Here is a 26,430-nt window from a genome sequence, read left to right as displayed (position 1 = left end):
AGAAATAGTTGTCTATCTGCCAGAAATAGGGAATAATACAGCCTTAGAATGTATGTTGAGAATGTTCATGTTTAACACTGATTAAATAAAAGCATTTTTAACACATTGAGAACGTTTCCTATCTCTGCTGTATGTAATGTCATACACAAATCATATTTAATTCATGTGATGTGGAAGGCCTTTCGATTACTACTAGGCTTCAAAGTAGAGACCGAGGAATATATACTGATTCCTTTATCTGTGTAATTATCGGAATTAAATATATTACCGGTACTCTTTTACTAAATTAAATTCCCCAAAAAATACACATCCCCATGCCTTTATAAAGCCTACAGCCAGCCACAACCAGCATTATTTTCCAGCCAGTGTGCACCATACATTTTGACTGGTAGAACCATTCATGTTGGCCTACATACACTTAGACAGTTATTGTGATGGATTCTTCATTTAATCACATGGGCTTTAATTCTTCCTTGAAATAGATCTCCAAGTATGCATTTTGCTGGAGACATTATTGCACATATACATAAAGCTGTAAGTTATTTGAAGCTATTGTAAATTGAGGCTCTTAGATTCCTCTTCATTGAGAGGATGCAGTGACAACAATAGGCCATCATCATCACCTGCACTTTTATTGGGTATCATCATGACTGTTATTGAGATGCCATTTTCAAACCGGTTTGAAAGACCAGTGGCTATGGAGTTCTACGGCATAGTCCAAACCATATTCATAGGTTTGTCCACTGCTAATGAAAAACTGGGCAGACAGGGTAGACTTACTTAAAAGTTATGTTGTATTTTAGAGTTAACCACACAATAATTACCATATATAAAATACTCTAAGTTATTTATATTATTAATATACCTGAGATTATTTTAGTAGACATATATGTTAAGGTCTGTGGTCGTTTTTTGTTACCTATCATTGACTATATGTAAGTCGAAAGCGTTTGGTTGTTTGACCTACTGTGTTATAGAACATGCCGTTTTACGTGTCAGCAGTTTGCTTGATTTTTTTGAATATTTGGAAAAACTACGTTGAATAGCCTACTTTATTACGTTATTATGTAGGCCTATCAGTAATTTTGTAGCTTGGAACTATTCAAATATTGTAAGTTACTAGTTGGCTATTTGTTCAAATTCAGTGCCCAACCGCACTGTTTGGAACCAGCAAAATGACATTTTACGCGCAAACAATCATACTATAGGCCTACATAAAAACGTCCGCAAAGAATAGTTTTAAGTCATGGTCATGAAAAAAACACTTGTCAACAAGCCTACGGTTGTATGTCATTTTTTTTTTCTTTACGATAGCCTACTTAACAATTTTCATAGCCTATGAGACGATTGGAGGCTATTTGTATACGAATGCAAATAACAATCGTTTTTGTGGTTTGCTAAAGTTGAGTCCATCTTAATTATTTAAATAATTGTTTATCCCATCCTACATATTTGGAGAAGACGTACGCTATTATTACGATAATTGCAAGTCATTGGCAGTATTCCATATAATTACTGGATAGGCTACATATCAGTTTTAAGAATCTTACCCAATTGGAATGATTTTAAGTCACGGGAACAATCCGCTTAATAATACTGGATTACATTATATAATTATAAATACAGTTGATTATAATGAAAGCTGAATTTTCATCTCAGAATTATTCTTTATGGATACAGAGGATGTGTCAAGGTTGTATTACACAGTCTAATAATGGTATTCAAAACAGTCTTGTCGTGATATAGGCCTAAATCACATATTTTTGTTGTTTTAAACTTGAAAATAACCTTTCATATGTGAACCTATAGAATACATTTGTTGCGATACCTCTCCCAAATAAATCTCATGTGAACAATGCTGGGTACCACCCCATCGACCTTGCGTCCCAACTCAATGTGGTCTCAATCACACCATAATGAAAACGTAGCCTATACTCCAGCCACGTCTTTATAAAAATTAAATCGTCAGGAATAGCTCGCACTTCAAGTGATTTATTGTTAACGTTCAATTGGTTTGAAACATATACAGCAGCCATCACGCATTTGTTCGTTTTAACTTACAAAAGAATAAAGAAAACAAAAAGTCGACGTAAAACAAGTATTATACAGGTAAACGCATTCTTGTGTGTTAGCCAAATATACAGTTCCTACTTTCTTTAAGTCTAAATGAATACATTAGTTTACAATATTAATAGCATAAAATACCAGGTTTTCACCGCAAAGGAGGTGGTTAGTACCTTGAGAGAAATCCATAGCATACCTGATCCCACCTATAGCCTCCATTTCCCCCAGTCCCCTAAAGTGGAGCAGCATTCGCGTTCAACAACATTGACTACTTTAACATCATGAGGGAGTCCATAACATTGATTACAAAAAGGTCCAGAATCGACATAATCGTTTTCAAGGGCAGCCATTTCGCGTAATGTTCAAAAATAGTCTCCCTCTCAGAAATGTCAAGAAAATGTGCCCTGACCAGCTGATGCGCCTAAAGCGCGCTGTCCTCTTAGCCAATAAGGGCGCCATTTTCTCACAGTTGTTTGTATCAACATGATATATTTCTTGTTTCATTAGGGGCCCATCCGCAGGTTAACATATAAAAATGGAAAAAAAATTGCAGTAGGTCCTACCACGTTCTGCCGTAAAGGAGGTTTGAACTGACCATGTTATTGGTGTAGTCTACAGCAGACGTGTCAATCTGAGACATGTTTATCTGGCTGTGGAGTGAGGGGGGGCTAGGTGACATCTCATCCAGGTCTTGGGCCTGAACCAAGGCGTTGACCTGCTGACTGTGATGTTGATTGATGGCATTACTGGAGGCAGGGAGCACGACCCCTGGTCCGTTTTGTTGCTGCTGTACCTGTTGTTGCTGCTGTTGCTGCACCTGCTGCTGGTTCGGTGTTGGCGTGTTTGAGCCGTTCTGACACGGTTTACCGTCCTTTACTAGAACAGGAACTGCCACGCGCCTCGGGGACTGCTGTTGTTGACAAAGGTTGCTGTCCTGCTGCAGCTGCTGGGCCGCTTTGTCCTTGGCCTGTCGTTTCATCTTGTACCTGTGGTTCTGAAACCAAATCTTAACTTGAGTCGGCGTCAGGTGAATCATACTCGCCAGGTGTTCCCGCTCAGGCGCAGAGAGGTATTTCTGTTGCTTAAATCTCCTTTCCAGCTCGTACACCTGAGCCTGGGAGAAGAGTACCCGACGTTTTCGTCTGGGCGCTGCATGCAGAGGTGGCATAGATTTGGAAGCGTCCGCCATGCCCGTCAGGGTCCCCATTCCAGTCATGTTCATACCTGTGGAAGGTCCCATGAATCTAGAAACTTAAAAATATACATACATATACGCACATTCAATAAGCAGGAATTTAAATGTACCAACATGTCTTGCTAAAATGGTGTTACCTTATAATATGTGCCATGCGTAATTGTAAACAAATAAAAAATATAATCATACTTTCAGAGAGGAAATATTGGTACGGTCTACAATGTGACTATTGCAAAAAATTATATGGTTAATGTTAAAAAGATAACGAATCAAAATAATTATAATAGACATATAATAATCAATCAAGTAAATACAGTAATACATGATTATACATTACATTACGATAATAAACGAATCCAATCCAATAGTAATATTTAGATTTAAAAAATAAGAAAAAGTGTTTTAACACATACAGAACAATGTGTAAAGGATTAGGTAAGGCTTAAATGGTGTTTGGGGATGGTGAATGGTGTAGTACATATTTAAGTGTTTGTGTATGCCATAATTTTTTTTTAATATATATCAATTGTGTTGAGACAAGTCACAAAACATCCCAAAACTAAATAAAATACAAAAGGCAACTTACTTGTTGAATATCTTGGATCAGTATTGGCGCCATACCACCCTGTTGCTGCTGCGCTATTTCTCATGGTTTCCTGGTACGACGGGAGGTCTCCCATATTGCCAATGCTTCCATTGCAGTATCCCCCCATAGCGCTGTGCGAAAACTGGGAGACAGTGTGTGGCATGTGGTAGGTGGTCGACACGGTAGCATTGTGGCCCATGGAGTGCTGCTGCTGCATGCCAGTCTGAGACACCTGGGGCTGTCGGTAAGCTCCCAATGGAGAGTTTAGGTTCCCTGTTCCGTCCATGCCACCAAACTTCTTGTATGTTTCCTCGATAGGACTCAAAATATCTGTCACTGAGAACGGCGTTGTATGCTTTGGGCTCAACGACATGGTTCAGAAAGCAGGTAGATTTTGCTGAGCAGATCAACCGTGTTGTTGTATCAGCTCTCTCCTTCTGGATCGTCTACGTAAGAGAGTGCTTGTACTACGCCTGAGATCCGATTGATCGCCTTGGAGAAGGAGGCGAGCCCAGGGCGCTCTTAGCTCGGTTTATTGTAGCCATGAGCCAGGTTTACGACAAACATGGGGGGCGGAGCAACGTCCTAAACGAGCAAACAATAGTCATTGACATTTTAGAATGATAATTGAGGAAAATGCTGTTAGTTCCACATTGAGGTGATATCACTGTTCCAAATGAGATATAGGCTATGTAATTATGTTAGCCTAGTTTTGGTTGATATGTAAGCAGCAAGCAACCATCCTCTTACATTTTACAAATGGGTTTAGAGCACAAATGTTCTGCGTCAGTAGGGAATTCCACACTTTCCAGAAACTTTGAGGGCACTTTGACCAGACATAAGCGGCACAGAGCACCATCAACAATGAAGGTTCCCCTCAATTGTGTGAACACCTAATGTATGCGTCTTAAGCATAATTTTGTTCACCAGAGTGGACCACTTTCAAATTAACTCGAAGTAACAAAGTATTGACAGTCAAATTCATGACAGGACATCACATTCAGCGTGCCTAGACTCATTGATCTATTGATTGGATGGTTAACGGATAAAGGCCATATAATACTCTATTACATGTGCTCTTTGGTAATGAAGTTGGAATTGTCCATGGATATATGCAAACAGTGGGAATGGGCTTTACTACATTGTGTTTACTGGACGAAATGAGTTGGCTAATCTGGTTTTGGAAAAATTGCATATTTATTGTGACAAAAAGTTCGTTGACTTTGAATAAAGTCAGCGTTTTAATAATGACACTGAGGAAACATGTAAAGAATCTGATTAGAATACTGACACTCAACTTTAAGCACTCAAGTTGAATCACCTTACACAGATGACACTTTGATATGTTTGCAGTCGTGTTCCTCTGTTGATAGGCATACACTCCGATGCTTGACCTGCCATCTTAATCTTTATTTAAACTCTTTGGCGCCACTGGCATAACCACTGAATTCAACAAGACAAATCACAAGGCCACCTTTAATTGCATGCCATAGCAATACGAATAAAACAAGAATATGCTATAGGAAAAAAAATATAGAATTAACAACAGCAAGAATAGACTCATTAATTTCACTATACGTTAAATAACTATACTGACGTGTATGTTGTATGAGTCATAATTTGTGATTACACTCGTTAGTTTAACAAGATTGAACAAGGTTTAACATATGATTGAAATTTTGAATTACTCTCATGCTGGTGTAAAAGTAAAGTATTTTACATCAATAATATGACAAATGGATATGACTGATGGTTCTAATACATATAGTTGGAAAACTGTATTATTGAACTAATGATGATGAGTATTATTGTTAGGTAGTCGTGGTGAGAAAAATATTGCTGCGATTTGTGTTTTGTAACGTTATCTACATAATTAAACACAGATACGGGAAATAATTATGTGGGATGTGTTGTAGGTCTATAGGTCTAAAGCCTAAGAGAGAGGTATAATATTTAGTTGGGGATTTTAAATTGCAAATACATTGTTTAAGTTGACTGCTCTTATTTTCTCACGCTCTGGACCGAAACAGGGGCAACAAAATTGTATAGCCTAACCAACATGAGACCTAAAAGTTATCATGCTGAAGTTAAATATTCTGTTTTTGTTGTTGAAGAGGCTAAAACAAAAGCAGAAACAGGCTACTGTAATGTAGCTTGACATGACAAGTAGGTAGCATGCTATCCTACCCTAATTGCACAAATGAAGATGTGACATGGTCATCCATCAATTACAACCAACAGCCTTAAGAAGCATCAATCTCCCATCAAGCTGTTAGTCTAATTATGAGTAATAAATCATTGTCCTTGTGCATTTTGATTCAGTAAATATTTGCGAGCCCTTACATCCTTCAATTACAGAGAAACACTTCTCAATCTCTTTCATCAATGCCGAAGTGGGTGGATTTTGTGTTGACTACATCGCAAACACAGAAAAGCACTAAAAAGTCACTAGCATTTTGTGAAACTTGAACTGAAGTTAGTTAGCCTATTCTCAAGACAAAATACATACATGCAGGCCTAATGAGAGGTTTACAAGGAAACACCAGCATGCGGCACGATATGCCGTTGTCGGAAAAGAAAAGAATGGCAGAAAAGAAAGCTATTTGTCATTTACAAACAGCCTATTATCAAAATATGAATTTAAATCTAATCTTACCTCTAATTGTGATTCTTAAAACTGTACATCTTTGAAGCTTATCGACGCTTTTGGAAACGCTCTATGGTGGGTTTAGGGACGTAAGAAAGGTATAGGCCTAATCGTGGTACCGCTAGCATTATGTAAATGAGGCAAACCTCTCAACCTCCTGGATTATTGAGTCAGAGAGCACGACCAGCGTCCAGAGACCCTCCACACTGGAAATCCACGACCCTTTTGGAGCCGGTTGGTTGCACATTATAGAGTATTTTTTTTATGTATAGATCTATTATTTTAACTTGTATTGACAACCGAATGGAAGGTGGCCTTTTGTCGACAGACAGATTTGGACGCTCCAGGTCCACGAGGTTTGTCAAACTTTGAATGATAATGAAATGTTACGTCTTTGTAAAACCGAGTTGATGTTTTAACATTTTTAGTTTATATAGGGTAATCTTAAAAAGCTACAATATTGCATAATGTAGACCTCTTTATGTGAAAGCCCATGCAAGCCGAGCACTATATACTGTAACACACAAAAAGAAAGAGTTTATACCACAAATCAAAACAATTGAAAAACAATACACAACACTTCAGAATAATATAACTGTAGCCTACATTCATATGAGACTTCTAGTGCTAGTGAGGAAAAACCTGAAGTCTTAGTAAATGCATTAGGCTACATGTGATTCCCCTTTTATCGGGTTAGGGTTAGCCTGAATATAAATAAGCTAAATTGACGATTGGAATCACACATTTGCACTTTCATATTATTTGAATGATACACTTATATAGGCCTATATTTGTTTCATTCATAGCAAGCATACATGAAAAGGCTCCATTTGCAAATTACAATGCAACATTATATCAAGCTCATCCAATAACCTATATATCCAGTGAATTGTTATTGTTGTATTAAAAATACATTGTTGATAGGTGAATTATGTCTTTATTAAATATATAAAGTTATTTGTTCCATTAACCACTTGTGTCTGTTTTAGATGTAGGCCTATCTTAGATAAGAACGCTTTACTTGCCATCCTCGTTAAATAAATTGGTGTAATTTATATAGCCTATACATGTTGGCTACAGGCAAGGTCTGATTATGTTGATCAAATCGGCCAATGTAATTTGCTGATTAGTGGAATTCTTCAGTTGCTTGTTTTCGACTTTAATGTAGTTGCTGATTATTTTGGTCAAAGCAATGTAATCACGCCTATCTAGAGGCCTTAACACGATGCTGACAAAATGGATGGAAGTTCATATCCCTCGTTGGCCACTGTATGTAGTCTACAGATTAGGAGAACCCATGAGTGATGTATAGCATTTACGAAAACAAATATCAAGACATTTTAGGATTGTGTGAGATATTGGTAAATAGTCCCTTCCACGTTATTTTTATTCAGCGTCACAGCCATAGGATTTCACCACTGAGGGCTAATATTAATTTATGGGCGAGTGCGAAACAAATGAACACTCTGAAATTTTGTCATATTTGTTTTCATTAATGAAGCTATATGCAGTTTGATTATAAACTACAATAAAACAAAAATCAGCCTATCACTGTTTTCGTATTTCGCAACAACACCATCCCCCATGCGCACTGGCACTGGTACAGCTCCGGGTAGCAGATGGACCGAAGCGCATGTTCACTGAAGTGCTTTCTCCATCACAGCGTGCTGGTTCAATAACCTGAGAGAGATTTGGAGAGATCAGTGAAGGACTGGAGCGCTCGGCCTAAGAGCTGGGGTCCTGACCTAGTACCTCAAAGATACACCGCGGCGGAACAAAGTGACCGCTGGGAATCAATAGACTCAACATGGCACTAATGGTCACTGTGCTCAATTGGTCAAGAGATCCCAAATATGGCACATTTGCATGATGCGTAAATTCTTATGTGTTTAGTTTAGTAGAATCCAAATTCGTCAGCTCATTCATGTTTTTGCCGCTTTTGCTCTTTCTACTAAAGACGGAATGTTACATCTTCCCGCCAGCCCTTCGAGACTGACTCGATGTATTTTCATTATATTTCTTAGGAATTTTCAACAATCTCAGTCGTGACTGCATGACATGGTAATAATCACAATGGTGCAAACTTACTTTTTACTTGCGTGGGGATGGGGGTTGTGAAAAGTAGACGATCGAATACCACTACGTAGCCTTGATTTTTTTTCAGTCAATGACGTTTTTACGCATGAGAACTTAGACTCCAGAGGTTTTTCCCTTGTTTGAACTATAGGTACACATCTAAGACGTCAGGTAGGCCTAATAGACTGCTGTATAACCGCACTCTCAAAGCGGTAGATGTTTGTCGTGTCTTTGAAGATAATGTACTAGACAAAAAGAGATCAGAGAGCATCCTTGCGTTTCCAGTGCTATTCAGCTTGACATGCGTAAACACTTACCTTACAATCTTGCATTAAATACATCCTTAAAGCCTACAATATCGTGACCAAAAAGACAGGCTATGGTCTCAAAATGGGAAAATTAATTTTGGTACAGTCCAACAAAATAAACCAAGGGATCCCCTTAGCTGCTGTATAGGCCTGGCTTATACAATCCTGAACTAAGCTCATGGTGTTTAGTTTTACGATTACTAAAAAGGCAAATAAATGTAACTGAAGTGACATGAGCTTTAGTCAGTGATTTTTTTTGTTCAAGTATCCGGAGTAGACCATTCCCCCCAAAAATGGGAATATATCCTATTTATTATTTTCAAACTTTATTATTTCTTACAGATTACTTAAACAGATTTACTGAATTATTTTGTTAAATTGTTGCAATGCAATGTGGTGCAACAATTCTACACCTGTAGTTTGGAGTTCGGTTCAAATCCTTTCTTTAAGACGCCGACCATTTGGAGCAAAAAGAGCGGGCAGGTGCATATCTTTCAGTTGCACTAGCCTACTTGAAACAGTGCAGGCCCACTGCTAAGTAGGGTAAAGGTCACCACAAGTGGAGAAAGTATCTGACAGGCCTCTTGAAGACTATTTTCTTCTCCAGGAGGTTTCATTCAATCACAATTAATTTCGCTTGTTGGAAGAAATGATGCTAATAGTTGCCAAAAACCAGGAGGTAGGCTACTAAATTAGACGCTAAAATGAAGAAAAAGTATAACTAGTAGTTTGGAATTAACTGTATTAACTAGTCCTACACAACTCAATTGTTGAAAAAATATAGTTGAATTCCTCGTACATAAACTGTGATTATATCTGGCATGGGAGTGAAAAGATAATTTCTGGATTCTTGCCTGGTGCATGGTTTATGTGAGTACCCAGATTACATATCAAACTGGCATGATCAAAGTTGCCTGTTTTATTGGCGTTCATTGCCTGCACTCTAGACTAACATTTTCATTATTCAGTCTGATTCGTTTATTATATATGAACCACCATTTCATATTACCAGAAGGATCGTTTTGGACAATAATAATTAAATGTCGTAAACCTATTGATCTTACTTCTATCCACAATCCACACATTTGGACTATGTTTTTGTTCTCTAAAATCATAAGCTACTATGATGTGACATTTAAGAAACAATTGTATGACTATACTGCAGTCTACCTATCTTAAACTAATATTTTCAGTGTATAATTGTATTATGACTACCAAACAGCATAGGTAAATTGTGTTACTTCAGTATGGTTTCTTAAAAATATCTAACCAGTTCATGGATTCTAATGGTTTACTTCCTTTCAGAACGAGTATTCTAAATCCCCACACTGATACTGCATGCAAACCCCTGTCCTCTCCTGGAAATTAAGTGCTGCTCTCCTCTGCTTTTCATCATTTTAGAAATATTTTCAAATAATTTAATATTTTGTATCATAATAAAACCAATGCCAACGAATGCATATTACTCAGTACACATCATGTGTATCTGGTCTGGATGCATGGCTCCAAAGCCGGATCAGAACAGTGTTAATTGTCACTGCAGGAAGGTCATGTAAACAAACCAGTGTGTTATTGTGATTCAACCATAGTTAGCCTTGCCTTAATTTGTTCATATGGCCAAACGTGTGCCAATCTTTCCTCATTTATCAAACGTGTGCCAATCTTTCCTCATTTATCAAACTTAAACTTCAGAAGTATAGTCTCTGCTGTATGTCAATGAGATGTTCTGAAAGGTTCCTCTTTGTTTAGGGATTTGGTTTTGTTGGGTAGCATTTTTAAATGACAAACTATGCCATCTACTTAGACAGTCTATGAGAGTTATCTATTCCTTTTAGAAGTTCTAATGAATAACCAAGACTGTATTGTTAATTATATGCTGTGCCTACTTGACATAATATGATTGAAAAACAGTGTTCCAGCTTGATTACTGATGTGTCCTACCTCTTGTGTGAAATGTCGAATTGGAATGTAGCAAGAAGGTACAGTAATAAAATATGTTAATTAGCTTAACACTTTTTTGCATGCTTTTCATTCATTCTAATGATAAATATAATAGTGAAAGGCTCAAGTGGCACCTCACTGCTGGTATGTATGTGTGTGTATATACATATATAACATTTATCAAAACTTGAAAGACTGAAAAAAGACAAGATTATGAAGTCACTAACTGATGTAATTGTGTGTAAATTTCCTACTGTCTGTGAATGCACCCGATTTTGGTTGCGTTGATGTCACTGTCATTAAATGTGCCTTACTTGCCTGTTTCATTTTCAGATATACAGTTTTGAAATCCCACAAAAAAGACAAAAATAAGAAAAAACATGATTGAAAAGTGTCACACATTGAATGTTGGCAAATAGCTGTTATCCATCACAAGTGTTTCCTGGTGTCTATATCACATCTATTCAGTCAGGATGTCTATTTTGCTTGATTACACATAACAGGTAGGAGAATGCATTGACTAATCAAGAGTTTCAAAGCCCTTTGAATACCGAGCATTGGGCAACCAAAACTTTTAAATGGTCTCCAACTCACATTGTTGAGTTGGATACCAATGAAATGAACAGGAGATGAATGTCGATTAGATGTTAAACCTGTATATTTTGTCCTACATTGAGCTTCTCTGATACCTTCATCCAATCAGCTAATGTCATTATATTGTTACTAGCAAAACACAAAGTAGTCTAATATTGTCAGCTTTTATCCATGTAATCGGATTTGTTAACATTCTTCATTAGGCAATGTATATATTCAATCCATATTGTTTATGAATCTTCCTTGGAATTTTGTTGCTTGTAAAAATCACTATTGCGAGGCAAATAATGATTTTTCTCCTTTCTCACTCTGTCAAATGATGATGACCACACAATTATCTGTGGTAAGCAGTTTTGTGTAGCATTAACATCACTATGCTAAGATTTGCGTCACAATGTCGTTGATTGGTATGTAGCCATGATCATATGGATGCATGTCCACTGTTGACTATGAACGCAATATACTGCCGTTGAAACACTTTTTGAAACATAACTCACATTTTAAAACTGTTCCTAACCTGTTCCTTTCTTTCTAGTGCCTCAAATTGTGTATTTAGTTATTGAGTAGACTATGGCTGCAGTGTCAGATAGGTTTGAATTGCCTGAATGCCTGACAAGTCCAATCAAGCATGGAAATGTATCACTTTAAACACGCCTTGACAAAAGTTGAGTTACACCTTTCATTCAATAATACAATCTGGTAAACAGAGCAGTATTTAATCCACTGCTAGTATAAGCTAAAACTTTGTTGACGTACAAGACTCTAACTGAACATTCCCCTTGTTGTCATGACGCTGAATAGTACCGTGATAATTATTCCCTGAAAGGTTAAAGGAACTCTTATTTGTTGGTTTTGTCTTGTCTCGTTTCAGTGGTTCTGTCTGTATAGATGGTCAGTCATCTATCTGTCTCCAGCCATCACAAGGATGCTTGATGTCATCTTGTTCTCCTGATCATTATACTACCTGTTCCTCTTGACAATGCTGCTCTCTCGGCGTGTCTCCACTTGAAATGCTTGGCTGGCCTATTCTCTGAAACCATCATGAAATTGTGTGCTAAAACACTGGAGACAATTCTCTTCCTCCTCCCACCTTCCATGTTTTTGGGGTTCTTAAGGATTCCTTCATATGACCCAATGCTGCCTGGTTGACTTACCTTTACCAAATCACAAACTTTCTGTCACTGACAGAAATGTTTGACCAGTTCATAACATATTTTAATTAATCCAATTGACCTTTGAAGTGTGTTTATATTGTTTCATGGCTTTAATACTGTACTTCTCAAATTAGTCTACAACTGTAACTGTTGCAAATGTGTACCATAAAGTTATTTTATAACTACACACTAGATGTTCTAAGAACCTTCTACAGTACTGTATATGCACTTTTGTATGTTGCTTTGAATACAAATGTCTAATATGTTTTGTGGCTAAACGTGGCTAAATGAATTAAATGCAAGCACTTTTTATGTGATTTTCCCTTATTTTTATTACAATTAACAATTCCTATGATCTATGACCTATATTTAATCCTCATGGACTTTTGTACATCTTTATTTCCTTGATAGAATCTTAGTATCTTTTGACATATTCTTCTACTCCCTTTGCGGAACACCTCTACATTCTAGTTGCACTTCTTAATAGCTCATAATGTGCAGTCATAAGTCACACTATGCAATTTCTGCAGTTATACAGTAACAGTAAGATATGTAATAGTTAAGGTGTAATTTGTTTTATATGTCAACATCTACTGTATAACTTTATAAAACTATTGTATTATTATAAACATAATACACACTTATTTGATGTTATAGCAATCTTTTTAGGATCCATTACATATTAATTTAATCATTAATATTAATAACACTGGGAATCACATAAATGTGATCAGATTCATCTTTATACTTTATGTTAATGTGCTAGTGGAGAAGTACATTGTGACTTTAACAAGAGGACAGAGCTTTCGAGTCCAAATGATCCATCCTGTGTGAAAGCAAAACATTTTCAAACCCAAACTGAAACATTAGTATGGAAGGTGCCATATAATTGTTTTAAGAACTTGTTGAGTAAGTTATCTTTTTTTTATCTGACTGACAGTGTTATGCAATGCATTGGACACACTATCCTAAAGTTTATAGATCATACTTTTGTCCTGTTTTACAATATGGTTTAGCTTTCTTCTTATACTGTGTTCTGTCAGCTTCAAAACATTACTCCAACCAATTTCTAGATGGTTTCTTATCTAAAGTAGGTAGATTTTTTGTATGTTTTCTATGTCTATACATACTACATATGGACAAATGTATGTTTTGTGAAGGGTTAGTATTTATCTTGCAGAAGGCACAAAGATCATGAGGTTAGGACTGCTGATGTGAGACAAGGATGCACGGTCAATACATGAACCCAATGTAGAATGTAGTTGTTATGGTGTGCAGTGCTCCTGTAATATGTCTCTTCAGTGTATGATGTTAACATGATCCAATAACCCAAAAGTAATTCATGTTAAACATTTTTAATGCTTATTACAACACACAGTTTGTAGAGAGACACGATACAAGTGATTTATCAAGGATGGTTACACGGTCATATATGAAAACATTTTACTCATTTTACAGTCACAATACAAAGTACATAGTCTTTTTATATACCTTCAATGGAAGTAATGTTGTGTAACACAATGCTTCCAGATTGTTCTGTGATGAGCATTCAGGTTAAACAGCAGTCTCTGATTGAAGCATGTCTGACATAGATGATGGTTCATCATTATCAAACTGCAAATCCCAGGATCCATTTGCAGTGCTGGCATCTCAAGCATCTCAGGTTCATCTTCGGAAGGAGGTGAGACAATCCATTTAGCGACAGGCACAAACACTCAACTCTTGGAACATGATTGTTGGCGCTGTCTCCAATGCCCATCTTACTTGAGAGGATTGTGGTTGTTAAACAAGACAATTCAAGTCCTAAGGTGGAACATTGGGGAAAGAGAAGACAAAGAAAATAAGACCATATAGAATGTACAACATTGTAAACTTACTGCAACTTTACTTTTTACAGGAGTCAGCTATTAAAATAAGACATCTCAAAGAGTAATTGTATTTTAAGTAAAAGGCAGCCAGGTTTCTATTATGTAATAATAAATATTTGAATTACAAAAGATTTAAACGTGGATATAATGAACATTGTTAAGGAAAACAGAATTCCGAGCTCCTTCTTAGACACGTAAACATAGTTGATGAAAGAATTGGTGAATTGCAAATGTCTTAGTGAACCCCTTTTTCTATTGATAGTGGTCAAGAACCTTGACGTTTACTTGAAAATGACACTTAAACTGGTGGCTCTCTATGACACTTTAAACACTGACCTATCCAGGGTCTCTCTCAAGGACTGCCAACTCAGCGTCTTTGCCAGCATACATAACATTGTTGCTAGATTTGGCAAGTAAGCAAGGTCTGGGAAGAATTAAATGGCAAATACACTTCCATTGGTTTCAATAAATTGCATTTTTTGTTGACTTATGCCGTTACACATTTAATCACTTGAGTGTGGGATCCTGTCAGAAGGACTCAAACGTTGTTGTTGATGTAGTACCCTGGAGACCCATACACCTTGTGGCCAGTGGTTCACGTATAAAATATACAAATATAAAATCCTGGAATTAAAATTTCCACTTCCAGTTGCAACTGACACCAGGTTATTATATATTTGCTATATATATATATGTATGAGAAGCAAAATATTTAGAATACATGTGCTGCACAAAGCCTAGCTGTAGAGACAGAATTTTTATGTCTGTGATTGTTGACAATTTGGTTGCTACATACAACACCAATGCCAAACTTGGCATTGTCTATCTCACCATAAATATTTAAATAACTCCACCAAGGCCATGTGAAATATGTACTGTATTTGGCTAAATAAAGTAGGCCTACTTGATTACTATTTATTAATACGCTTGCAGGAAGCGGAACACACACACACACCAGGGTGTCCACTGGAGAAATTCGGCTCTGCTTTTATCCCATCCTGCTGTCCTTCCTCCCAGGGCAGCCAGGAGCAGTGGGCATCCACATCAGCAGTGCCCAGGGGCCAAGTCCAGCTGCTCACCAAGGTCTTAGCCAGGGACATGGGCAGGAGAGCCATCTGTTCTGCATGTTTTTATATTGGGTATCTTTGGGGAAGGAACTCATGTGAGAAGAGGGAGAACATGCAAATCTATGCAGGATGGCCCGGGAGATAGCCCACCTGAGCACTGAAAGGCACCAAGAGGACCCAAGCGGGAATCGAACCCAGGACCTTCTTGCTGCGAGGCGGCTATGCTACCACTGTGCCCCCCTTAACATAATCACTGCCTTGAAAATAGATGCCTCCTCACAATGCCATTTTGTTATTGGGTTATGGCTGGTTACAAGTTGTGAAAAATAGGCAACAAAGAATAATTTTGAGTTTACAACTTTAATAAAGATATGATCCAGCAAACTCCAACCAACAATAGAACACTAGTGTAATGCCAACAGTCATATAGGTGGTGTAGTAACAATATTATCATACTGGAGAATGTATATAAGTAAAACATATGCATAAGCAATATTAATTAGTTAATGAGATTAATAAGAATAAAAATGTATCCTTTATAAGATTCTCCTAAAAAGTTCACAGCTGCCTCCAGTTGACAGTATTATGACTGGTTTCTGCTTGTGGCTGTCACCAGACCCTGCTCCAGTTGGCCTCCAACCTTAATCTTAAGATCCTGTAAAGGACAGAGAAATCTCAAGCTCATGCTCACGCACACACATGCACACACCCCTACACACACTCTACATACACACACCCACTCAATATACACGCACACACACACACTCAACATACACACACAAAAACAACAGCTCTACAGAGAGGTCTTGGTATTTTGCATCCCTAATGTTTGGCGATGTTTTACTTTTAATATCATTGTCTATATTACAGTCACAATTAAACAACTGAAAATGTTGCCTTATCTAAATATTTACCCACCTCATTGATAACTCCCTTGGATACAATATGGTGATTTGAAGACTGATGTGTTCCAGTAGATTGTTTAGCAGTTTAGGATAATACTAATCTGATGGAAAGAAATGTTGTTTTCCAAATAGTGAATGGATACATATTGATAATATGCAACATATAGTGATTTTAGAACATATCCCTCAAAATAACAATGCAGCATACAGTGTGTCTTTTTATGTCCTTTAATGACAGGGCAATGATATGTTTAAGTATATAACTTTCCATTAGCTACATAACCAACAGTCTGACTATACCCATACCTTCCAAAGATTTTCAACAGTGACCTGAGAGCTTAACAACTAAATAAGGCCCCCTAGAGGTAAAGTAGTCTACTTTTCAGATCAAACTGTTAGCTTGTCTAAGTTGTTGGTTCCTTGAGTCTGTTAGAATGTGAAATGTAGTCATTGTTCAGTCATACCAGTTTGAATACCATGTAGTCATACTAGTGGTGAATGGTGAATATTGTGAATATAAGTGCCATGCAAATAATTTGCTACACCAGGACCTTAAAGCTCACAAGACAATGTAGGCGTGAAGTAGCCTACACGTTTTATAGATGTTTCCTTTTTCACAAATAAAATTGAATAATTCAACTGTTTTGTCGTGCTGTTGTCCAATAAGTGTGAATAAACTGGATGACAGATGACCATTTACGATAACTGGAGTATTAAAGCCGATGAGGGCGGTAGGTGTGGATTTTTGAATACTGGAATGCAAAATTATTGTATAAGTCAGCAATGTTTTCTTCATCATTTTCCTCGTCGGGTAGACGTGAGCATCATAACCTAATCTAAATATCGTCAAACGCATTGGGCATCAAGTGGGTGTACCAGAATATCAATGGCTTTTATTTAATGAGAACAATGTCATAATTAGGGCGATAATGGTACATTTTGCCAAAATATTTTTTGTGATCCTATTGCGCCACACTGCGGAGTCTCTCTCTCTCTCTCAACCAATCACGACTCTAATCAGATGCCTGAAACAACATATTTAGGCTACTTCTATAAAAAAAACTCTTTAAAGATGCAATAAGCTAATATTAATACATCCAAATGTGATAGATTGCTGCCAATTCTTGTCTGAACTTCCAGGCTTTACACTCAGCTGTAATTTGTATTGCAATTTGTTTCATAGCATAAGGTAAGGTGGAAAGCCCGCCTCGCCAAAGGCGATTGGCTGGAACAGGCGAGGGGCCTACTGCTGGAACTTAATTTGATGAAAAGTAGCAGACGCTTCTAAACATTTAAATTGACAGACTTGGCACTGAGCTGTCTGCTGGTAAACAACTCTTAGATGGACTCATAAGCTTACACAACATGCTTATAGGGGAGAAAACGTATATTCTTTACTGTTAAAATATTATACTTTGGTATAATATAATATAATAAACATACATGCTTGGTTAGAAATTGATTAAATTAGAAACGCTAAAGTAGGCCAACCAAAGTCGTATTGAAGTTTATGATCAAATATAGCCTAACATATAATATTTGCCTATATAATGAAACATTGTGTTTTCCGCATATAACGTTTTTTTTATATATATAGCCTGGGCTGTCATGCAGCAACAGCAATAGGGTCGAGGTGAAATCTACCTTAGTAGCCTACTATCTATAGATCTCTGCCTCCATCTTGTGGTAAGCAGGTGAAACAATCCTCCTCTTTTCATGTGTCAGTCCTTCTCTATCTCTGCTTCTACCTCACTTTAATATCTGCACTGTGTCACGGTAGGCGAATCTAATCGGGATCTGCTTCAAGGCAATAAAACTAGATTGTTTCCTTTAAATGAAAGCCGCCCTCATTATAGCTTTGAAATCCTCGTTTATTTTGAAATGTACACGATAGAGGATGATTTATGTCGAGGTTCAAATGGTCAGGACGACGAAGATCCACGAGTACCTAAGTGCATATTTCCTGAAGTATTCTATTATAAAGCGTAGGCCTAATAGCTCCACTGGATGAACTATGTAGCGTAATAAATGCTTGTTAAAATGTTTTCTGTTTGTACCTTTTCAAACACCTTCAAACCTTTATCTCTATTTTCACAAAGATTACCTTCATAATGCTCAGGGATTTTGCTGGTATAAGGTTTTGCACGTTGATGTTATAGGGACATTTTGTGCATGACCATGAAACATTAAAATCATAAATTGGGTGAAATATCTCAAAACTTTCCATGACCCAAAATGGCACATGTATTCTACGTCTAGACATGGCCCCAAAACCCAAACTACGCATCAAGTTCAAATACATAGTGAACAGACCTGTCGGTATGCATGAGATAATTAACAATGAGACCATGTCACCCATCCATTCCGATTCAAGAGCATAATATCTTGGCTATTAAAATCAAGCAACAAAATAATACAAGCTGTGTGGCTAAATCATTTTCTTTGTAAATACAGCCGAGTAACCAAACATTTGCTATCCTGAAGACACTGTATATTCCAAATGTTAGGCCTAAAGGCCTTTTATAATATTAGGCTACATTACATTAGCCTATTTTAAGGCATCGTTTTGCAATGTTTTGCAAAGAAATATCCGTTGAAATCACATAAATATTGATGATAAATTACAGATCCCTTATTTATTTTGTTGTTATCATGTTATCATGTTGTTTCTTTTTAAGTGAATCGATTCCCTGATTTCGGGGAAAGTTTCGATTATGTGTAATTAAATTATTGCTTGACGTCTGAAATTCTAGAATGTAGTGTATTGTTAAAGTACAGACTGCATTCACAAATGGTGTCAGATTTTTCCATGGAGCTTAGAAATGTGAACAGGCCGGCTTGCGACCCTTACACAAAGCAAACAGGAAACAAGACTGACATAAATTAGGAGTTTAAAAATAGTTTAGCTGAACAGTAACCATACACTTTTAGGGACAGACAATAATAAGTCATTCAGTGGGGAGGATCGGGCGGACCGAGAAGGGGAAGAGAGAAATGAGAGGGCTGTTGTTAGCATAGCTCTATCAAGAAAGAAGGACTCCCTGTTATCTGTGAATGAGGGCTTCTTTTTTCAAGAATAGATATAGCACGAATATTTAATTCGTTTTTCTTTGAAAGACAACAATGCTTTATTTGAGAGCTGGACACAATTTGGGTTTTGTGAGGGATCCTTTTCTCCTTGCCCGGGCCCAGCTGTCCATATGGAAGACAACGTGTGCAACAAGGATCACAATGCCACCAACTGACAGGCACGACAAAACCCCAAGGATACATCTCCCTGACTCGGGGATGCACTGGTCGAGATAAAGGAACTGAATAGCACCAAGAACCTCTGGCAGTGTCTATCCACACAGTCTGCTTTCCCACTCTTGCTTCTGCTTAATATGCACGCCTCTAACATTCACGAGAACCTTTGTGTATGTTTTGGTTGTGTACTGTATGTAGTGCAAAGATAGAGTGCACACAACTAGTCACAGTGGTGAATCTTAGGTCACGGGGGTCAGAGCCACACAGAAATCAACATGTTTTATTAACTGGAAGGTATATAAATTATACCAGTCCGCTGTTATTCGATATATAGTGGATGGTATAGCACTACGCATATGATCGTATACGTGGATTCAACTAAGAATACAACTAAGATAAAACTACAAACAATTTTCAGTCAGTGCAACTTATAAGTTGGAGCCTATTGTTCAGAAACCGCAACGGTCAAGTTATTTTCTAGTTCGAGACTGAAGTAACTAATATCCTGATAAGCATAAACGATATAGAGGGGGAGCAGTCTTTATCGATCATGTTTAGCACAAAGATCATATGCAACCGGATAATACAATTGGGAGGATATGGGGAATAACTGTTTGTCCGGACCTCAGCTTGCTAATGTAAACGTCCACAGAACTATATCAGTGCAAAACCAATTTCTTTCTAAAAGCAGTGCCCCTTGAAATAGAATTCTGTAACTAATTAGCTATTCGTGTCAATGTAGCTGTTTGCTCAATGATAATGGGGGCGACTCTAACATCTGTTGTTCTAAGATTTCTCTTGTCAGCACAAACAATGCATAAGATATTCGACAGGTCATCATATTTACTCAATATACCAAACTGATTTTCCGCAGTGCGCTCGTACTTGCCAGTATTGTGTGTCTGTTTTGGAAATACTTTTTAAGACTATTCTTTCATAACCTAATACTTATTGAGATTTACTGGCTTATTCCAAAAATAAAATTCCATAGTCAACTGAATTAATCAAGCCAACTATTCTTTATTCCACAAAGTCTGGGTTTGGCTTTTTGCTAATTGCCAATTGCTTTTTTGGCAGGTGCTTTAACTTGTAGCCTATATGCCCTTACAAAAAAATGTATGCCTATTCCTCATTTAACTTTTGTTTGCCATGCAACTTAGTTTAAAGTCTAGTGAACATTTCTTTTTCATGTTAACCCTTTAGGTGTAGCCTACCACTTAACATCGGAGCAGTAGCCGATGCGGGAGTATTCGGGGTGTTGAAAAGGAGTGCTTTTGACTCAAAGCTTCTTAGCTGAAAAAGCCCTCTTATATTAAGTAGCCTAAGTGGATTTAAGTCCCCATTTCACAAGTGACTTTAGCCTCTTTTTTACTGACTTGTCCGAATTCAGAAAATGTCGACGGATTCAATCAGGCTCAAAGGAGAGAATTTAAGTGCGCCAGATATGAATTTAGCCTACCTACTGTGTTACTTAAGCAACACGTATCCTCACATAGGCTAATCACAATATGTTTACGCAGTCTATTCAGACATAATCAAATTCATGGGACGTAGTTAAGACACGCAAACCAAAAACGTAATTTCTGAAACAGCATTTTATTAAAATCCTTATAAAAAACGGGATAACTCCCCATCAACGCGCGATGTAACTGTTATTCACATAACCATATGAGATATTTTACGGCAGTCATGACATTTTCGTCACATAGTATTATACCCTTCTTTTAAGTTGGAAATATGTATATCTCCAGCTAAATGATTCTGAATGTTCTCTAGGTTGCAAACATTGCCACAATGTATTTACAAAAATAAAAAGAAAAAATAAAGAAAATAAACAAAAATAAACAAAACAAAGAGGGAAAAAGCTCAAAGTTGCCAATGTTTATTCATGGCCATAAATATTTTCGGTCCATTGTAAAAAGAAGCAAGAAATAAAATGTTCTATAATTATAAAGTGGTTTTGCACGTGCTGATAACACGAAGGACAAAAAGAAAACATCTCTACAACACACAAACATATTTTACAAAATTTCACATGAGCATTGACATTCTTAAATCTAGGGAGAGGCTGGACCCAGTTCTCATAACGAAAACATGTAAACACGGCGCACACAGTAGCCCCGAAAAAATGGTATAGCCTATGGGTCAAGCTGCAAAATGAAAGTCTTTATTTTGTTGTGAACTCCCTATCGTGCTCTCAAAAGGCAGCCCCGCCAGTCTCTAATTGTTCACCAAGTCCACTGTTGCGTTTGCACCAAGTGATGTGCTGGGAATTGTGGCGTGGTGGCGGCGCTGTACTGAGCATTATATTGCATGTGTTGAAGGGACTGGGCGCTATACGCCGAGAAGGGAATTCCAGCCTGAAAAGTGGCCGCCAAGTCCTGAGCTTTAAGAGTATGACAAGGCTTTCCATCCCTGACTAAGACAGGCACGGCCACCCGCCGGGGAGAGGGGAGATGGGTCACTTCCATACCTTTTTCAGCGCGGGCTCTCTTCATTTTGTACCGATGATTCTGGAACCAAATTTTCACTTGAGTTGGAGTCAGGCGAATCAAACTCGCGAGGTGTTCTCTCTCTGGTGCGGATAGGTATCGCTGTTGTCTAAACCGACGCTCAAGTTCGTACGTCTGCGCCTTGGAAAACAACACTCTTCTTTTTCGCTTCTTCCCGGAGTCGCTGCCGTTGCTTGAAGTTTCCTTGTCATTGTCTGGTGATTCGTCTGCAGAGGGTTCCGGAGACTTGGCGGAGTCTTGTGAACTAGCTGATAGGCCATGCACTGCGTGGAAACAAAATGTACAGTCAAACACAGTGCAATACAATAATTCCTTTGGCCTAATGGGCAACCTGTCAGACAAGTCACACTCATTTTTGCAGATATTTAAGGGCATTCATCCAAATATTCTGAATGTTGGCTTTTTCAATAGTAGCCCAAATGAAAATGCATTGCCTTTTCATTTTCACTTCAGTAGCTTTCGTAGGCTAAATTATTTCCATCAGTCTCCTGAAGAGGGTGATACACCAAAGCACAAAATGAAGCAGTCTTGCCACAAATTCGCGTACGCACAGGATCACGATTTTCAAGTCGAAATCAGAGAAAAATGATGCCATCCATACTTAATTATACAAATGCTATATAATAGGCTATGCCTATTACATACATTTTTCAATAGATATGCTACTATGATTAGGTGTAGGCTACAACGAAAGGTTGTAAAGGTTGGCACCGTGTACACAGTGAATAAAGACAAGTGCTGCACACGTTCTAAGGGCAGGACTGAGACCGGGCAGCTGTATAGATTCTTCATTCAGTAGCCTATAAGTTTAGGCACATATCGTTTCGATATTAGGCTACTCATAAAAGGGCAGATCACCCTTAAAGCGACAAAAAATGATTGAACAGCACTTACGTGAATATTGAATACTGTCCGTAGTAGCAAGCCATCTTGTGTAAGGATTGTCACTACTATCATAAAATGGGTTCTTTAAAGGCAGGTTTTGAACGTTTTCGTGCGGACTTTGCACCAAAACTCGAGACGTTTTTGTTGTCTCAGATCCTTCCGTATCTTCCTCCGCTCCAGTGATAGATCCTTCTTCATCATTCGTGTCAGGGAGGTCCAAAATGTCCTTTACAGAAAAGCCCGTCTTTGTGTTGGTCAACGACATGTCTTGTGGAAATGTATGCAGGAAAGTTGCTGCACCAGTTTGGCAATCCGCTGTTTTAAAACAGAAAATACAATCGATGTTTCAGAAAAAAATATAACTGACGTTATACGTGGAACTACAGTCAGAGCAAATCACGAGCCGCTGTCGATAACCATTGCCTAACCAAGTAGCAGAGGAATCAGTTCTGTAAGTCCAGGAAGAATGCCAAAGTGGCTGAAGTGCTATAACTGGTTCATAGATACTGTGCCACTGCTGGGTGCTAGGGGGAAATAAGCCATTACCGGTCCGATCAGTCCATATAAGGTTGGTCTCAACACATGAACCTGCAGTGAAAAAGCATTAAAAACGCAAAAGGTTGGCCACGTGTGGGCGGGTCTTGGGAGTCAAGTGGATGAAGACAGTGTTTGCAGATGTGAAATTGTGGGTTTTGGGGAGATCCGAGCCTCTACCATTGGTGCTTCAGAACATGATGAGTGGTATAACGTGTCAATTAATTATAAAGATGGGGAGGGCCTTTTTTACACCCTATTTACATACAAAGGACCTCCAAGTAGCTTTATACTCTGAATACTTGAAAGCGCGTTTTAACAAATTGCTCCTGAAAAAGCTTTTGCGTTGTACCCTCCGCATATAAAATTAAATCGAGCTGGGAAACGTGTTTCTTGGTGTGTAGTGCAACTATGCAATCATACTGGAAACCCCTTTGAATGTTTATGACAAACAGAGTACATTTTCTTTAAGAAAGAGCCAATTCCAATTTTCAAGACTAATTTATGTAAACCTTCTAAGTCAATATTTATGTCCAGGCTTATGGACAAGGATCCTACTTAAAACCTGAAGTCTTGTTTCAAATCGTCGAAGAGGATTCAATGACAATAATAGCCCTTTTATTACCCACTAGGACGTGATTAATAATATACTGATATAAATAGTAATAATACATTAAAATAGTTGATATGATACAATAATATGAGTCATAGTAACACGAACATACAAACATGACCTAGTTGTATTCTTAGGTTACTTCAAATCAATTCGTACAATTATTCATGTAATTGCTATGATCTAATAAATCATAATTATTATATTTGTTATGTTTTTCTTTAATTATATACATTCATTCATATTCTATTTGTTTTAGTCTTCTTCCGCGTTGAGTAGCCTACTTCATTGTCACCTCTTTCGTGGAAAGATAGGCTATCATTGTAGATTAGTTTATTTTCCTTATTTCAAGATTTTTTCCGCTCCCCTTCTTCTCTGCTCTTGCCCCTCTGCCTCCTACCTAGTATGTGATGTGGGTGACAATGTTTCACGTTTTTAGCAAGTCCTCTGCGCATCCTGGGTGGTCGGACCCGGGCAAACACAAATACAAACCGATTGCTAAGCTGCAGACAATGGGGGAAATGTAGACAAATGTCCGGCTCCTGTTGGAAGCTTTTGTCCGGGTGCAGTTTTTGCATTTATTTCAGGGGCGAAATAATAGATGATTGACGCCCCTGTACAATGCTTTCTAACTGTTTGGAATAAATCTGAGGTTGTTCCTAGTTGTCATGGCATTCAACTGCTTTCAATGGACTATCTCTTCATTCAATCCTGAATCCCTCCACAATATTAAGGAAAGTCCTTCATCTCAGCTCACACAGAGACACATAGCCTACACTCTCTCTCGCCTATCCCCTTCTGTAGGGTACAGGCGAAACGGACATAATATATATATATGTTGTGCCTAAACATAGCTTACTATTCATTGTATTTGGTCAAAAGGACTTCCGCCTCCTAAAAAAAAAAAACTCCAATAGTTCGATGATAATAATAATAATAATAACAACAATAATAAAAGTACAAAATAAGGATAATTATACATACAGGATATTTGTATTATCAGTAGGCTACAATATTATCAAAACAATATTATCCTACTATTACAGGATCCCAACGCTGTAAACTATCATGTTAACAGCCCCTAGTTCAGAAGCCTGACCTAGAAGGTAAATATTTCACCAGCCTAGTTGTGGTATATATAGAATTAATCACACGGTGGTCTCCTACCTACAATGGATCCATTGAATTCGACGTGGTATAGGCCTAGACAAACTCGAGCTGTGACCAAACCTCGGAGACACAGTTTACTCCATGAACTGATTAATACTTACTGAACCCAACGTGTGAGGAACATGTTCATGGATATCGAGCTGGGCTCTGTGTGGGGTAAACATGCTATGGATATCGTCAGGGCAAGCCGGCCACGGTTGAATGTTGTGCCAACTTCCCATGTCATAAAAAAATATCCATTTGAATTTGGTCCTTATTTCAAGATGAAGTCAATTATTTTCTCAGAACTGTAGGCAATATTTGTGGGTCAATTCATGATGATGTTCGAATAACAGGATACGCTTACCACCCGTGTCATTCAGCTTAGCCATTGTAGAAAAAGAGTGTCGCTGGTTTTGGTGACTGTTGGAACGCAAGAGTGCAGTCTGTGCAGTTATTGAACAATTGAACTGAGGGTTTCGGAAAGAAGAGGCGAATGTGCACAGGCATAAGTGGTCGTACTTCACTTCGAGAGTCTATTTCCTTGTGTTTACCTGTTTACTTTTGCAGGTAACAGGCTCTCCTTTCACTCTGACGGTCAAGTAGTCTTTCGTGAAGAAAGTTAACGAGACAGAATAGATATTTTTGCACAATCCATCCCTTCCAATTTAATCATGGCTACGAACGACGTTTACATAGGCTAGAATTTGGGTTTATGAATGATTGTGGTTGTGTCTAGCGCATTCTCAAAATCGATTACAATTAGTTATTGTTTGATTGTGTTATTTTGAAATGTAGACATATTCTTGATATTATTAATATCCTGTAGGCAAATATTAGGCAAAATTTAGGCTGGACCAAGTGTAATACTAATATTCGAAGTAGGCCTAGTAATCTGGTTTTAGTAGCCCTTCCTTGCTAGTATTGCCATTTTTTTCATAATTATTATGATTGTTACATCCTCATCGATATCAATGTGCCCGTTCTTGTTATGATGATTGTTGTCATCATAACAAACACACGGAGCTTAGAGGACGTACATTGACGCTAAGCTATGGACTCAATGATGGCTCCAGAGACGGTCT

At 37.8% G+C, this 26,430-nt stretch overlaps 2 protein-coding genes across 4 annotated transcripts; both read right to left on the bottom strand.

Moving 5' to 3' along the window:
- Positions 1-2,040: 2,040 nt before the first annotated feature.
- nkx2.4a (NK2 homeobox 4a) lies at positions 2,041-4,321 on the bottom strand. 2 transcript variants are annotated; one of them, XM_047017139.1, is made up of 2 exons: positions 3,846-4,321; positions 2,041-3,315 (listed from the first exon to the last, which is right to left on the bottom strand). In XM_047017139.1, exons 1-2 carry the CDS (start codon positions 4,216-4,218, stop codon positions 2,624-2,626), a joined length of 1,065 nt encoding a protein of 354 aa, XP_046873095.1. In that variant the 5' UTR covers positions 4,219-4,321; the 3' UTR covers positions 2,041-2,623. The 2 variants fall into 2 exon arrangements, with proteins under 2 accessions (XP_046873095.1, XP_046873103.1); XM_047017147.1 differs by having other exon boundaries at positions 2,041-3,288.
- Positions 4,322-13,907: 9,586 nt separating this feature from the next.
- Positions 13,908-23,645, bottom strand: nkx2.2a (NK2 homeobox 2a). Of its 2 annotated transcripts, XM_047017351.1 has the most exons (3): positions 23,059-23,563; positions 22,125-22,427; positions 13,908-14,368 (listed from the first exon to the last, which is right to left on the bottom strand). In XM_047017351.1, exons 1-3 carry the CDS (start codon positions 23,312-23,314, stop codon positions 14,175-14,177), a joined length of 753 nt encoding a protein of 250 aa, XP_046873307.1. In that variant the 5' UTR covers positions 23,315-23,563; the 3' UTR covers positions 13,908-14,174. The 2 variants fall into 2 exon arrangements, with proteins under 2 accessions (XP_046873307.1, XP_046873298.1); XM_047017342.1 differs by lacking the exon at positions 13,908-14,368 and having other exon boundaries at positions 21,339-22,427; positions 23,059-23,645.
- Positions 23,646-26,430: the final 2,785 nt, after the last annotated feature.

This window comes from Hypomesus transpacificus, chromosome 3, assembly GCF_021917145.1.
Source record: "Hypomesus transpacificus isolate Combined female chromosome 3, fHypTra1, whole genome shotgun sequence".
Lineage (NCBI taxonomy): Eukaryota > Metazoa > Chordata > Actinopteri > Osmeriformes > Osmeridae > Hypomesus > Hypomesus transpacificus.
This window is presented reverse-complemented; position numbering and strand designations above follow the sequence as displayed.